We start from the raw sequence: 15,643 nt of genomic DNA, 5'->3' as shown, positions 1-15,643 counted from the left end.
GGTTTCAACAAACGATGGTCCATTTGGAATGGATTACGATCGTATGTTGAGGGACCACTGTATAGGGTTTTGACGGAAAACTTTCAGGATAACTTTCATTTATTCATGTAAATTTCATCATTCTGGGCTAAGTAGTCTAGTAGGTGGTCCTACTTAATGATTGACAGCTCTCTCTATATCTACACTTACACACAGACAGCTATCAGTAACTCAGGAGGACCACCCACTAGACTACTTTGCCCAGAATAAGGAGAGGTTTACATGAATAAATGACAAGTTGTCCTGGAACTTTTTTGACAAAACTGTAAATCAATCTGCTCAGCTTCTCCTGCTCTATAACATGATACTTGCAAATTGGTAATGAGACAGGTTCCCTTTAAATAGTCTGTTTTAAAAAGTAAAGCCCTACACTGCCATGAAAACTTCATAACAAAGCAGTCTGTAGATACAGAGTTGAAACTATCGTCACACCCAGGGTCTGGTGTCAAAGGGTCCCAACAGCCAGGGCCAGATTAACATAGGACCTGATGGAGCTGCATCTCCAGGCCCCTTCCGGAAAATAGGCCGATATATACTGGGCATGGCTTCAGAGAGGGACGTGGCTACACAGAAGGGGTGTGGCTTGCTATGCGTGCATCGGGAATTTTCAGCATCAGCTGGACACTCATTAAGGTTAGTAAAGTTGAAGTTCACCATGGTGGGAGTTGTTGTTTGGGGTCAACTGCAGAGCCATAAGCAATATCAGAGCATGCTGGGAGTTGAGGTTTGTATCTAACTGCAACTGCAACTCCCAGCATGCCCTGACACAGCCTATGACACAGCAAGTTGCACTATATGGTAGTATAGTATAAGTTATAGTGCAACATGCTGGGAGTTGTAGTTTTAGTTTGGGTCAGCTGAAAAGCCATAGGCTGTATCAGGGCATTCTGGAAGTTGTAGTTATTAATGAGTTTCAAGAAGGGCGGGGTCTCCGCATGCTACCCGCAGCAGACTTTTGCCAGCGGAATCTTCGCTGTTGAAAATCCGCCGCAGGCCCCATTGAAGTCAATAGGGCAGGGGTCTCAAACTCCCGTCCCGTGGAACGAAAGTTTGTGGCCCGCGCCAGGTATGTAGTGAAGAAAACTGTGTCTTGAAGCAGTTCTGTGTTCTGAGCAGAGCGAGACTGCAAACACCCCCCATCAACCAATCACAGTGTCTCTGCACAGTGACTCAGACTGCACACACACCCCCATCAACCAATCACAGCGTCTCAGCACAGTGACTCAGACTGCACACACACCCCCATCAACCAATCACAGTGTCTCAGCACTCAGCACAGTGACTCAGCAATTTTCTCAGCTGTTCGGGACACAGAACGCTTCAAGACACAGTTTTCTTCACTACAGGAGAAGCGCAGCGTAGGACAGGTAAGGTTGTCTATGTGTGTGCGTGTCTGTCTGTCTATGCGTGTGTGCATGTGTGGGTGTCTGTCTGTCTGTGTGTGTCTCTGTCTGTGTGTGTCTATGTGTGTGTGCATGTGTGAGTGTCTGTCTGTGGGTGTCTATGTGTGTGTGTGTGTATGTGTCTGTCTGTCTATGTGTGTGTGCATGTGTGAGTGTCTGTCTGTCTGTGTGTGTCTATGTGTGTGTGCATGTGTGTGTGTCTGTCTGTCTATGTGTGTGTGCATGTGTGTGTGTCTGTCTATGTGTGTGTGCATGTGTGGGTGTCTGTCTATGTGTGTGTGTGCATGTGTGTCTGTCTGTCTGTCTATGTGTGTGTGCATGTGTGGGTGTCTGTCTGTGCGTGTGTGTGTCTGTCTATGTCTGTGTGTGCATGTGTGGGTGTCTGTCTGTGTGGGTGTGTGTGTGCGTGCATGTGTCAGTGTCTGTCTATGTGTGTGTGTGTGCATGTGTGGGTGTCTCTGTGTGTGTGTTTGTGTGTGTGTGTGTCTGTCTATGTCTGTGTGTGTGTCTGTCTATGTCTGTGTGTGCATGTGTGGGTGTCTGTCTGTGTGGGTGTGTGTGTGCGTGCATGTGTCGGTGTCTGTCTATGTGTGTGTGTGTGCATGTGTGGGTGTCTGTGTGTGTGTGTGTGTGAGTCGGGGGGGGGGGGGGATCGACAATGCTAATGTGGAGAACCTGCTTCTACCTAATGTGGGGAACCTGCTACTACCTAATGTGGGGAACCTGCTTCTACCTAATGTGGGGAACCTGCTACTACCTAATGTGGGGAACCTGCTACTACCTAATGTGGGGAACCTGCTTCTACCTAATGTGGCGAACCTGCTACTACCTAATGTGGGGAACCTGCTGCCTACCTAATGTGGGGAACCTGCTGCCTACCTAATGTGGGGAACCTGCTACTACCTAATGTGGGGAACCTGCTACTACCTAAAGTGGGGAACCTGCTTCTACCTAATGTGGGGAACCTGCTTCTACCTAATGTGGGGAACTTGCTGCCCACCTAATGTGGGGAACCTGCTGCCTACCTAATGTGGAGAACCTGCTGCCTACCTAATGTGAGGAACCTGCTACTACATAATGTGACGAACCTCCAGAAGTAGCACCCCCATCATCCGTCAGCTCATGCTATTACTACACGGGGTAGGGGGAATGGGGGGGTTGCTGGTGGATGATGGGGGTGCTACTGCTGGTGGGGGGTGTTGCTGGTGGATGATGAGGGGCGTATGATGAGGGCATTATATGTAAGGGGCGCATGCGGCCCAGCCTCACCCAGCTGCTACCTCCAGTGGCCCCTGGATAATTTGAGTTTGAGACCCCTGCAATAGGGTCTGTGGCAGATTTTTAATAGGGGAGATTCCACTGACAAAAATCTGCTATGGGTAGCATGCGGAGACCCTGCCCTTTTTAAACTTACAGTGGAAGATCCGCTTCGAGTTTGAAAGAAATGCGCTCGTGTCAATAAGGGTATTTTCACATGTGCTTATTTTTGCTTCAGATTTGCTGCTGCAAATTTTTCTGCCCATTTACTTCCATGGGTAGCAAAATCTGCTGAAGCAAATCTGCAGCTGATCTGCAGCAGAAAATATACACGTGTGAACGTACCCTAAGGGCTCATTCACATTTTTTTGTGGATTTTCCGCTGCTGATCTGTAGTGTTGAGCACGAATATTCGAAATGCAAATTTTTACCGCAAATATCAGCACTTCGCGATTTTGCAGATATTTAGAATATAGTTACATATATTCGTAATTACGAATATTCATTTTTTTAATGCAAATTTATGCAAATATTTATGCGAATATCAGCACTTCCAGACTGGACACTGATCCCTCCTTTCTTTTAGGTAAAATATATAATACTATGCAAATTTTATTACTTATTTTCAGATGGAAAAAAAAAAAGAGAACGAACATAGCGAATATGCGCATTTCGCAAACATAGGAGGAATATTCGTCCATATATTCGCAAAATATTGCGAATTAGAATATGGCACCTGCCGCTCATCACTACGGAATCTACTGCTTTTTATTTTATGCTGCTTATATTCAGACGCTTATTTTCTCCAGAAAAAAAAGCTGTATCAAATAAGTAGCTGAAAATCTGCAGCAAAATACGCACTAAAATAAAGTTAATATAACTAAAAAAAGTAAATAGAGTCACACTGTGACCCACATCAGCCGGGTTGCGGCCACTTTTAGGCCCATCAAACTCTTCAGCACCAGGCCCATGGTGCCCTTAATCCGGCTCTGCCAACGGCTGTGGTTGAAGATTACCCCATTATTTTACATGGGCCCAGGAAGCAGAGACATTCAGAGTTGTTTGGTGGAATCCTTTCACTGTCTGTCACATGGAGGAAACACTGTGGTCACCATTGATTTTCTTTACCTCCTTCGTGACTACCTTGTTTCTTCCATGTCATATGCCATGAATTTGTTAAGGAGCTTTCTAGTGTTAGGACCCCAATAAACCACCTACCCACCCATATCTCTGCCCATATTGTGTCTATTCCTGGATCCTTGTAGGTGTGATGTGGGGGTTGTGTTCCATTGAGATAACATGGCTATACATTAGGGATTTCAGATGTCCATTTTCTATATGATTTGTTGTGCAGTATTGGCCTTTGAAGTTTGTTGTCGATCAATCTTTACTATGATTTGTGCCCTTGTCTGGACTTCCGTTAATAAAATAAAACACTTGACAATGAAAAAAATATATACCGTATTTTTCGCCCTATAGGACGCACCGGCGTATAAGACGCACCCAATTTTTAGGTGCAAAATCAAAAAAAATTAAGATTTTGAACCCAATAGTGGTCTTTAACCTGCGGACCTCCAGATGTTGCAAAACTACAACTACCAACGGCTGTCCGGGCATGCTGGGAGTTGTAGTTTTGCAACATCTGGAGGTCCGCAGATTGAAGACCACTGCATAGGAGGTAATACTCACGTGTCCCCGCCGCTCCGGACCCGTCACCGCTGCCCTGGATGTCGCTCCATCGATGTTGCCGCGTCCCCGTTGCCCCGGAACGTTTCTGCTGCCGGCCGGGTATCCTCGCTCTCCGTCGCCGCCATCACGTCGTTACGCACGCCGACGCACGTACGCGACGACGTGATGACGAGGAAGGAGAATGCCGGCCATACAGGGGTTCCCTGAACGGAGAAGACACCGAGGAGGCAGGTAAGGTCCCTCCCGGTGTCCTGTAAGCACTAACCCGGCTATTCAGTCGGGCTGTTCGGGACCGACGCGGTGAAATCGCGGTGGTCCCGAACAGCCCGACTGAACAGCCGGGTTAGTGTCACTTTCCCTTCAGACGCGGCGGTCAGCTTTGATCGCCGCGTCTGAAGGGTTAATACAGGGCATCACCGCGATCGGTGTTGTCCTGTATTAGCCGCGGGTCCCGGCCGTTGATGGCCGCAGGGACCGCCGCGATAGGGGTGTATTCGCCGTATAAGACGCACCGACTTTTTCCCCCCAGTTTTGGAGAAGAAAAAGTGCGTCTTATACGGTGAAAAATACGGTATATATTCTGTATAACAATCTCATCAGTAGGAATCTGTCATACTTATTTGTGTCAAAAAAGAAGCCAGTACTAGGTGAAAATACTCTATAACATCCTTGTCCAAAGTCTTTAGTAATGGCCGCCTTAGTCCTCAAATTCACACTGTTTTACTATCTGAAACAGTTACACAACCAATTACAATTATACAATGAACAAGTGAGGCGGCCAAGACCTCTTCTAGGTTAAGACACTAGTCCACATTTACATTCCTATATAAAGCTAAATAGGAACAGCTGTATAATTGACAGTAGCAGCTCCCCACCCTACAAATCCTACCACCATACAACATGTCATAACAAAAACCTTAAGGAGGACCTGTGGCCTCTCCTGACCTGTCTGTTCAAGTCAATGTTTGTATTGCCAATGAAATTACAAATCTAGTGCATCTCTTCTTGTAGCTCTGTGTTGTGCTGCTTCTATGCTATATTTACCAAAACAAAGTCTGACTAAATGGTCAACTGGGTGCTACTATTTGGGGGGTTGTCTCTGCACTACATTTCTAGTAATAATACCGGGGTAATGGCACAACAAAGAACTATAGGAAAAGATGTTCCAGAATTGTCATTTTATGGGGAATACAAGAATTTAATGAAACAGGCTAGTCAGGAGAGCCCAGAGGCCTTCATTAACCTCTTCAGGACACCGGGCGTATGCATACGCCCTACATCCCGAGTCCTTAAGGAGGTGGGGCGTATGCATACGCCCGTGGGAATTCCGGTCCCCGCCGCTAGCCGGTTGGCGACCGGACTGGGATGCCTGCTGAAATCATTCAGCAGGCATCCCGGCACATCGCCCAGGGGGGTCCTGAGAGCCCCCCATTTCGGCGACCATGTCGTCAATTCAGACATGCGATCTCCTCCTATCCCCTGCCATCGGTCAGAACTGATTCTGACCAATGGCAGCGCAGGACAGTGGGTTGCCATGTCAACCCCTCATTCTGCCCACCCCTGGATGTCGTGGGGAACATGGGGAGAAGATGGAGGCCGGTACCTGGAGGAGAAGATGCGTGGGACCCCGGATCGTCGCTGGAGACAGGCACAGGTAGGGTAACGACGGTGGGGGGGAGGGGGAGAATGAAAGTGAAAGTAAGGTGATCTTTACTGTGGCAACCACTAGGAAGGCCAAACTGCAACTCCCAGCATGCCCAGACAGCCAAAGGCTGTCTGGGCATGCTGGGAGTTGTAGTTTTGCAACATCTGGAGGGTCACAGTTTGGAGACTTACAGTGGTGCCCAAACGGTAGCCCTCCAGATGTTGCCAAACTATAACTCTCAGCATGCCTAGACTGCCCAGGCATGCTGAGAGTTGTAGTTCTGTAACATCTGTCCCTTCAGATTTTGCAATTCTCATGAAATTTTTGAAAATTGCTGCTCTCAAATTTTTTCTAAAAGCAAAAATATGTCCATTTTATGATGTCAACATAAAGTGGACAGATTGTATTTGTGAATAAAAATAAAATGTATTGGGAATATCCATTTCCCTTACAAGTAGAGAGCTTCAAAGTTAGAAAAATGCTAAATTTTCAAAATGTTCATGAAATTTGGGGATTTTTCACCAAAAAAGGATGCAAGTAACGCTGGAAATTTACCACCAAAATAATGTAGAATATGTCACGAAAAAACAAACTCAGAAACAGAAAATTTGGTAAAAGCGTTTTCGAGTTATTAATTTGTAAAGCAACGGTGGTCAGAATTGCGAAAAAGCGCTCAGTCCTTAAAGGAGTAGTCCGGCGCGCACTTTTTTCCTTTTATCCCGTCCGGGCTGCAAAATAAAATAAAACACACTTTCTCTTACCTGCCAACGAGCCCCCTGAGTTCCGGTACACTCCGGTACAGGTGTCCGATCCCCGGGCTGTATTCTTCTTACTTCCTGTTAGCCCGGCACGTCACACGGAGCTTCAGCCTATCACCGGCCAAGGTGGGACATCGCTGTGGCCGGTGATAGGCTGAAGCTCCGTGTGACGTGTCTGGCTAACAGGAAGTAAAAAGAATACAGCCCGGGGATCGGACACCTGTACCGGAGCTCCGGGGGCTCGTTGGCAGGTAAGAGAAAGTGTGTTTTCTTTTATTTTGCAGCCCGGACGGGATAAAAGGAAAAAAGTGCGCGCCGGAGTACTCCTTTAAGGTGAAAAAGGGCTGCATCCTTAAGAGGTTAAAGAGGATTTCTAATTTAATTGAAAAAACAAAACAAAAAGAATCTCTATTGGTAACTATATAATGTTTTCCTATTTTCTGTCAGTGCACCATGTGGTCTGTGACATCACTAGTTCTTACTGGCAGTGGCTTATAGAGTAGGCTTAGAATTACTGACAGTTCACTACTGGACATGATGGTTTGTAAGGGTCAGTGGGCATATAATCGCTACAGTCATATAAACACACAACCAAAGGGGCTTAAACATGTTAATATATCTTCACACTAAAACAAGTGGGAGAACAATTTTTTTTATAACTTGAACAACATCTTGAAGTAACACCCTCCACTATGATCAGTCTAAAAAGGAAATGGAGACGAATCTCAAGTTGCTCCCCATCTTTCAGGCTTGACACTTTTTGGATGTGACATGCTCAGCTGCTGACCCCGTCCAACAAAAAGAAGGAAACATGAGAGGCATAGGCTTTCTTTTAGCTGGGCTGAGATGTGACAAAATACCATTTGACTACTACTACAAAGGACCAGCAAAATATTAGGATGAAGAAGGCCCCTCAGGAGAAAAAAAAGAGATCACATGAAAGCCTGGGGTGCCATCTGGAACATAACCCAAGGGACACTCGGGGACATAAGGCCATTCTATAGATGCTATGATGACAGGTTGGCGCAAGTGACTTTAACCCTGTAGACCTGTAAGTTTTAGGTTGTCCTCCATTCTGGGCTGCAAGACTAATAGTGAACAAAGGCAGAATTGTGAATCAACTCCATCTGTCAGTGATTCCCTAATACTCTGCTGGGAGTTGGACTACTTGGCTCATTTCTCTAGAATCTCTTTAGACGCTACGCTGTTCATGCACGTCAAACTGCATTGGAAACCTCCTAGAATTCATCCATTCTCACCCCTATCTGTACTGTGCATAATTTAGCCTTTCATACAGATGTGCTGCCATAAAATCTCTATTCTGTTCTATGTCTCATACTTCCTCCCCCTCTATGTGACTCACCAGTAGATTTTCTGCTCTTTCTGAGTAATTTGCAGCCAGCTCTCCTTCACCCCCTATCCACCATGTCTTTCTCTCTCTCGCTCATTACCTGTCCCTCCATACAGCCTCTATTTCCTGACCATATGTGTAATTTCACATTTTTGGAGACATCTATCTAGAAACCCATATACGTTCTGCACACCATTTTCTCTATTTTGAATTCTATCCTTCCATCTTACGTGTTACATCATGCATCTTAATTCTCTCCTCTGACAAGCACACGTACAGCTGTAAAAGAACACCATAGCAAAAAAAACAGAATCCTGGTACTCACATACCTTCAAAATCGGATATAATACCTTCCAGGTGCGCATTTACTGTAGGATCCGACATTTTTGGGATCGTCCACAATTCCAGAATCTGCCTGGATCCCAGCAGTGATTTGTTTTCCCCCTCAAAACAACAAATCCCAAATTTGGAAAAAATTGGCTCACATCAGAAGCTGCCGCCAAGAAAGGGGGAAGGAGGAGAGGGAGAGGGGGAAGGATCCTCCTGTTATGACTGTGATTCTAAACTTTTTCCCTTTAATGCGTGTGGGGTTTTGTCTCTCACTCTCTCCCTAACTTGAAGCTGAGGATAGAACACAGCCCCTGAAGGCTGATTTGAATCAATGGTGCAAAGGCAGCCTTAAACTCCACCCATGTCACACACACAGACTCGCACACACTCACACTGCTCGCACATCTCACATTCCCTAGGCTTCCCAGCTGCACTGGGGTGGCTTGTGGCAATGGTCTGTAACCCTTTATACGACACAAATTTCGTATCTCGTAGCCAATCCTTCTGGGAACTTTGTCATTTATCTCTTGAGGGCTGAGCCTACTGTGCATTTAGAAAACTGTATTGGCTAAGGAGGGCAGATAATACAATGGGACAAATGCCAAGTTCAAATCTGCATCATCTACATATATATCTGTGTCATTTTGCAATATGATCTTCATTTTACATTAAGCTGTACATTGAATTAAGCAGACAATTGTGTCACTCCCCACCACCAGTTCATTTTCCCCTCTGCTGTCATTAATGTTTTTCCAAACTTCCATTTCCTTCCCTAATTCCACAAGTTGTAACATTCCCAGTATCTCTTTCTGCATCCTCAGCATTGTAAAGCATGTAGTTTAGCAGATGAGGGGTTACAGTGATGATGTCACCATATCCTGCTGCTGGATTGATAGGCAGCAGGAACTCCCGAAATATCAAGCAAGAGGAAAGGCCAGCTGTCAACAGGAAGCCAGCCACGCACAGGGGGGTACCGGCTTTGACATATGTTCACTAGGCCAGTTTTTGTGGGTAGTAAATGTGCCTGGCTCCTATTGTGATGACAGTAGCCCAAGTATTATCCCATGGTTTGCTTGTCCATAGGATTCTTAGACGTCTTTACTCATATTTACAGTATATGCTGCTGTTTTTGAGCTGAAAGTGGTGAATGCCACATTGGCACACTTTCATAGAAAGTTAAAGGAGTACTCCGGCGCACACTTTTTTCCTTTGATCCCGTCCGGGCTGCAAAATAAAAGAAAACACACTTTCTCTTACCTGCCAACGAGCCCCCGGAGCTCCGGTACACTTCAGTACAGGTGTTCGTTCCCCGGGCTGTATTCTTCTTACTTCCTGTTAGCCTGGCACGTCACACGGAGCTTCAGCCTATCACCGGCCGCAGCGATGTCCCGCCTCGGCCGGTGATAGGCTGAAACTCTGTGTGACGTGCCGGGCTAACAGGAAGTAAGAAGAATACAGCCCGGGGACCGAACACCTGTAGCGGAGTGTACCGGAGCTCCGGGGGCTCGTTGGCAGGTAAGAGAGAGTGTGTTTTCTTTTATTTTGCAGCCCGGACGGGATAAAAGGAAAAAAGTGCGCGCCGGAGTACTCCTTTAATATTCAGCATCTGGCCACTTGTTTACAGTGCTAATCCATACTGTTAAGTAATAGGGAAAGTTGTAAAAAAAAAACACTGTGTTGTAAACAGTAGAAAAGACAAACTTTTTGCATTCTACTTAAAGAGTACATCTCGTGATCTTGTTAAATTGTATAATCCTCCCAGTTCACTGCCCCCATCATGATAAACCACCCCCTGCCTTTATTTTTATTATTTTTTAGTTTTCTACCTGGAAATTGCTCTGTATTTTCTGCTCAGTCTCAGCCAGACTGGGAAGGGGCGTTACCCAGCAGGTGTGGCATCATTTGAAGCCATACAGGGGAGAACTTCCTCCCTCACTCTGCTACACACAGCCCAGAGCAGTTCAGTGTGTGAGATGAGCTCTGATTGGATAAGGCTGCAAAAAAAAAAAAAACTCTCACCAGTTCCTGGTTTTGGACTTCTGCCAGACCAGCAGGAGTCCAAAGTCTGTGCCAAAGATTGGGGAAAATGTGCTCTGGACAAGTAGAGAGACACCTAGTGGCAGCTTTTTTAAACACAAATTAAACATAGAAAACTTCATTTTTCTTAAAACAAAGTACATTGGAAAGATTTTTTATTTTTTATTTACTATTAGGAGTGCAATAGCAAAAAAAATTTTTTACTGAAAGAGCCCATTTAAGAATAGCCCTGCAGACTTATTGCATCAAACATACCCTCTATCAGACAAGGTATGTCTTGAGAGTTTAAATGTCTAAATGTAAAAAAAATCCCTTTAAGTTCTTGTTTGTACTCATTCTAATGCCAGACCCCGTGTCCAGTTACTTGGTGTCCTCTGTCTAAGATAGTTGAGAAGCCAACATGACAGAACTGCCTGCAGGTTGATGTAGTGGAGGTATGTGAAACTGCACCTGTTACTTTGAAACAACAATATAATGCATGTTTGACCATACCGTTCCCAAATTAAAAGTGAGGACAGTATTACACAGGTGTAATATGGGCTCCATGTTCGGTATATATTGTGCCTGCAAGTCCTGGTCTGACCGTAAGATTACACATCTGATTTGAAAGCATAAAAGGCACACCATATTACTTGTTTGAAAGGTGCTGGGGCCTTGTGAACTGATGTCAATGTTGATATCACATGTCCGCAGGATTTCAATGGCATCCACAGCTGATGGAGTCTCCCCATGAAATATCTCCATAGTGTAAGCAAAGCTCCTGAATTTTAAAATGTGTAATACAATGTGCGATGTCTGAAAAAAAAAAAACGTGTTCAGTTACCGTCACACTACAGAATTTTTGGTGCAGCAGCCTCCCATTGTCTTCAATGGGATTCTGGTGCACTGTGCTCACTGCAGATTTTTCGTAGCTGAGAATCTCCACCTAAAGAATAAGTATATTCATTTTTTTGCTGACATCCTCGTGTACTTCATTGATGTCAATAGTGAGGACATATATCTATGCAGTCCTAGTGCAATGGGTTTTGGTGCTGCCTGCAGCTGACGGAATGTCTTCCCAGAATATCTCTGGAATTTAAACATTCCTCCACGGATATTCTGCAGTGTGCACAATGCAGCAGAATGCCATTGAAGACAATGGGAGACTGCTGCTCTGGAATTTCTCAGCATGAAAATTCTGTAAGAGTACATTCCCACTACAGAATTTCTGAGGGGACTTCGCTCAGAAACTCCATTCAGAAATTCCGGTGCAGCAGCCTTCCATTGTTTTCAATGTGATTCTGCTACACCTTTCACAATGCAGAATTTCTGTGACAGAAATTCTCAGGACCTGCCGAAAGAATAAACATGCTCATTCTTTCAGTAGACATCCACATGGACTGCATTGCTGTCAATGGTGACGATGCATGTCTGCGCAATCCTATCTCTGAAGGATTTTAGTGGCACCCACAGCAGATGGAGTCTCCGGAGATTCTGTAGTGTGCATACCGAAGACGCATACTGTAAACTGATAGGGCTACAAGGAACACATATTTGTGACACATATGTGAATATGAATACAGACTGCTAGTAGAGCAACAGACACTGGTGACTGAGGGCTGTCAAAGAACTTACAGTGTATTTCAACCTCCTAGAGGTATGTTCACATCGCCATTACCCTGTGGTTTTCGATGTGCAAACCTTGCTAATTCACATCATAAACATACAAAAAAATCACTATACAATAAAAACATCTCCCAGGGATGCAATGGATGATGGTGAACCATGCAATAAGGGAGTGACATGACATGAAGCTCCAAATGAAATGAATGGGAACCACCCTGCTCTGATCACGACTCGGAGAAAGTCGCAGTGTAGTGCTGTGCACGATCAAGGTTTTTGCCCTTGTGCAAATGTCCTAAGACTTCCCTTCTATATTATAAGATCATTGCACTTTGGTCATGAGTATCTCTTTCCACAGGCATAAACAAACATCATGATTTCCCATGGCATAAGTTGCAAAGCTTCCCCTCTATATTAACACGGAGTGATTACATCACATGTTTAAATGGCCTCTGTCGCTAGGATATTTTGAAAGTTTTGACCAGCAGACAGGAACACTTTAAGAATTCATTGGTTGCTTTAAAAGGTAGATCCACTTTTGCAAATGCTATTGCATAAAGCATTGACAACAATGTTCTACCATCTTGCATCTACAGTATAACTCCTATGCAGATCTATGGTATCTCACATCAGTAAGTCCACTTCTCACATTTTTGTAAATATTTTATTATATCTTATTATGTGACAACACTGAATAAATTACGCATTGCTACAATGTAAAGTAGTGAGTGCACAGCCTGTATAACAGTGTTTAATGTTGTGTCCCCTCAAAATAACTCAACACACGGCCATTAATGTCTAAACCTTGGCATTGTCCAAATTGGGTCCAATAATCCATTTTCCTCCCAGGTGTCATGTGTGTTACAGCGAGCGCTCCGATCCCCGCCTCCGGATCAGAGCGCCCGCTGCCTACCTCCGTTGCCCCCGGTCCCAGGCGTCTCCCGGTCAGAGACACCGACCGGGAGCGCGGGTCCTACTGTCCAGGGGACGCGGCTCGCGTGGCGGCTGGCCATCCCTCACGCGCCGCGTCCCCCTCCTTCTCACCTGCGCTCCGGCATGCTGCGGCCCCATCCCCGGCATTCCGGCTCGCGCGGCCCCGCTCCCCAGGGCACGCGCGTGCCGTCTATGGTAAATTTAAAGGGCCAGCGCACCAATAATTGATGCGCTGGTTCCTGATTCCCCCACTGTGTCCCTGCCTATTTAAGACATTTTGATAGCGTTCCCTACAGTTGTGTATTGCCTTGCCCGTTGCCGTACCCGTTGCTATTGTCCTCTCGCCTGTGAACCTTTGCCGCTTGCTCTGACATTTGCTACGTCCGACCACGCTTCTGCCTCCTCCTTTGTACTTCGCCTGTCTCAGCAGTCAGTGAGGTTGAGCCGCTACCGGAAGACATGACCTGGTTGCTACCGCCGCAGCAAGACCATCCCGCTTTGCAACTTAGAACCGATCCTCCAGTACGGTTAACGCCAATCCCTCACTGACACAGAGGATCCACCACCAGCCTGCCGAATCCTGACAGTGTTACTTGTTAGTGTTAGAAGGTCTCAGGTGAGAATGGGGAGCAGATGTCTTAAATTAGACATTAGCGTTTTTTCAGAACAAAATACCTCCAGACTCGACGCTTTTCCCAAGAATAATAATACATTTATTGGATAAATATTCATACAGGATGTGGTGTGCACTGGTCGACACGTTTTGGGCTCTGACTGAGCCCTTTCTCAAGTTGTGCATGGTATAAATCATATACTGTATAGTGGGGATCAAAAGTTTGGGCACCCCAGGTAAAAATTTGTATTAATGTGGATAAAGAAGCCAAGGAAAGATGGAAAAATCTCCAAAAGGCATCAAATTACAGATTAGACATTCTTATAATATGTCAACAAAAGTTAGATTTTATTTCCATCATTTACACTTTCAAAATAATAGAAAACAAAAAAATGGTGTCTGCAAAAGTTTGGGTACCCTGCAGAATTTATAACTCGTCTCAAAATTATGAGGACAATTATAGGAGCAAGTGTATTAAATAGATTTTTAAGTTAGGTTTAGTACAACTCGTCTCTACTTTGTGAGAGCAAGTGTTATGGGGACAATACTAGGAGTAGGATGTCACCTAAAAAGCTTCAGAGGGACACCACTAGCTGCTTATGTATCAGTTCAGTTGATAATGGTGTAGGAAATTTCATTGAGTCCCTCCGGGGATAAAGTGCCCATTTTATATATCCAGAAGACCTCCTGTTTCTTCAGTTGCTCAAATCTGTCGGAGGCAGTGTCTGGAATATGATCAATGGGGGTGACCTGGAAGGGTCGTTTGTTATCCGGATGTTTTAGGGCACAGTGTCTTGAAAAGGGGTGTAGCTGGAATCCATTTCTGACATTTTGCCTGTGCTTTATTAATCCTACATCGTAAAGGTTGTACTGTCCTCCCAATATACTGTTGGCCACAACAGCAATCCAACAAGTAGATGATATAGGATTTGGCACATGATAGTCAATGTTTTATTGGGCACAAAATATTATTGGAAAAAGAGGAGAAGGTGGTTACTCCATGATGGATTTCATTACAGCAGTGGCAGCGCGCTTTCCCACATTTAGAACTTTTCCCACTGGTTTGTTTTGTTTATGTTGCTTAAGCTGGCTTGGCAACAACATATTTTTTAGGGTTGGTGCCCTTCTGAAAGGGGCTATTGGAACTGGTGGGATGACTTTAATTTAACCTCCTATTAATCTATGAATATATAAAACCAGCCTAATATGTATCATCAGGCTGCAATATGAAATTATTCACAACCACTCACTAATCAAGTACTACTAACTATGGTCTAATATACCTAAACTGTCATTCAATTTAACCTCCTAATAACCTATGAATATATTGAATATATACAATATAACCACTATTATACTAATGATTTTATACTAACATTAGCTCCATACAATCGTGCCACAATCACTGTTATTTATGCATAGAAAAATGCTGCAAGAAAAAAGAAGGGGACTACTAACAATATTCTATATCATCTCCCGCACTTTTATATCTGATAACTGAAGAATTCTCATTATCATCAATGGCACACAAATGATATTGTCTTATTATCATCACACTTACTGTCCTCTGGCACTCCGAGTTAGGCTGGGTTCCCATTACGTTTTCCCCCCATACGGGAGCACATACGGCAGAGGAGAGCTAAAAACTTGCGCTCCCGTATGCCTTTCTATTCGCTCCCGTATGTAATTCATTTCAATGAGCCGGCCACAGTGAAACGTTGGTCGACCATGGTTTTAGGTTCAGTTGTAAAAGCGCATATGGGGCGGTCGGCTCATTGAAATGAATTACATATGGGAGGGCATAGAAAGGCATACGGGAGTGCAAGTTCTTAGCTCTCCCCTGCCGTATGCGCTCCCGTATGGGAGAAAACATAATGGGAACCCAGCCTTAGGCTGGGTTCACATCTCGTTTTTGCCATACTGTTGTCAATCCGTTTTTCTAAAGAAAATCGTATGGCAAAAAAACGGACGGAACAGTATGGGAAA

At 44.9% G+C, this 15,643-nt stretch overlaps 1 protein-coding gene across 4 annotated transcripts in view; it reads right to left on the bottom strand.

Annotated features, from left to right (window-relative positions):
• SEPTIN9 (septin 9) overlaps positions 1-15,643 on the bottom strand; it is a 366,436-nt gene that overhangs the window by 188,391 nt on the left and 162,402 nt on the right. Inside the window, exon 1 of one of the 4 annotated variants that reach the window (XM_056549572.1) lies at positions 8,472-8,769. The exons of 2 other annotated variants lie outside the window; for them this stretch is intronic. In XM_056549572.1, coding sequence (XP_056405547.1) covers positions 8,472-8,526 — 55 coding nt within the window. In that variant the 5' untranslated portion in view covers positions 8,527-8,769. Of the gene's footprint in view, positions 1-8,471; positions 8,770-15,643 lie in introns of those variants that run through there. One more of the 4 variants, XM_056549573.1, reaches the window with a different exon arrangement.

Source organism: Hyla sarda, chromosome 13 (genome assembly GCF_029499605.1).
Source record: "Hyla sarda isolate aHylSar1 chromosome 13, aHylSar1.hap1, whole genome shotgun sequence".
Taxonomy (NCBI): Eukaryota; Metazoa; Chordata; class Amphibia; order Anura; family Hylidae; genus Hyla; species Hyla sarda.
Note: the sequence above shows the minus strand (reverse complement) of the source record. Positions and strands in the feature narration are given on the sequence as shown.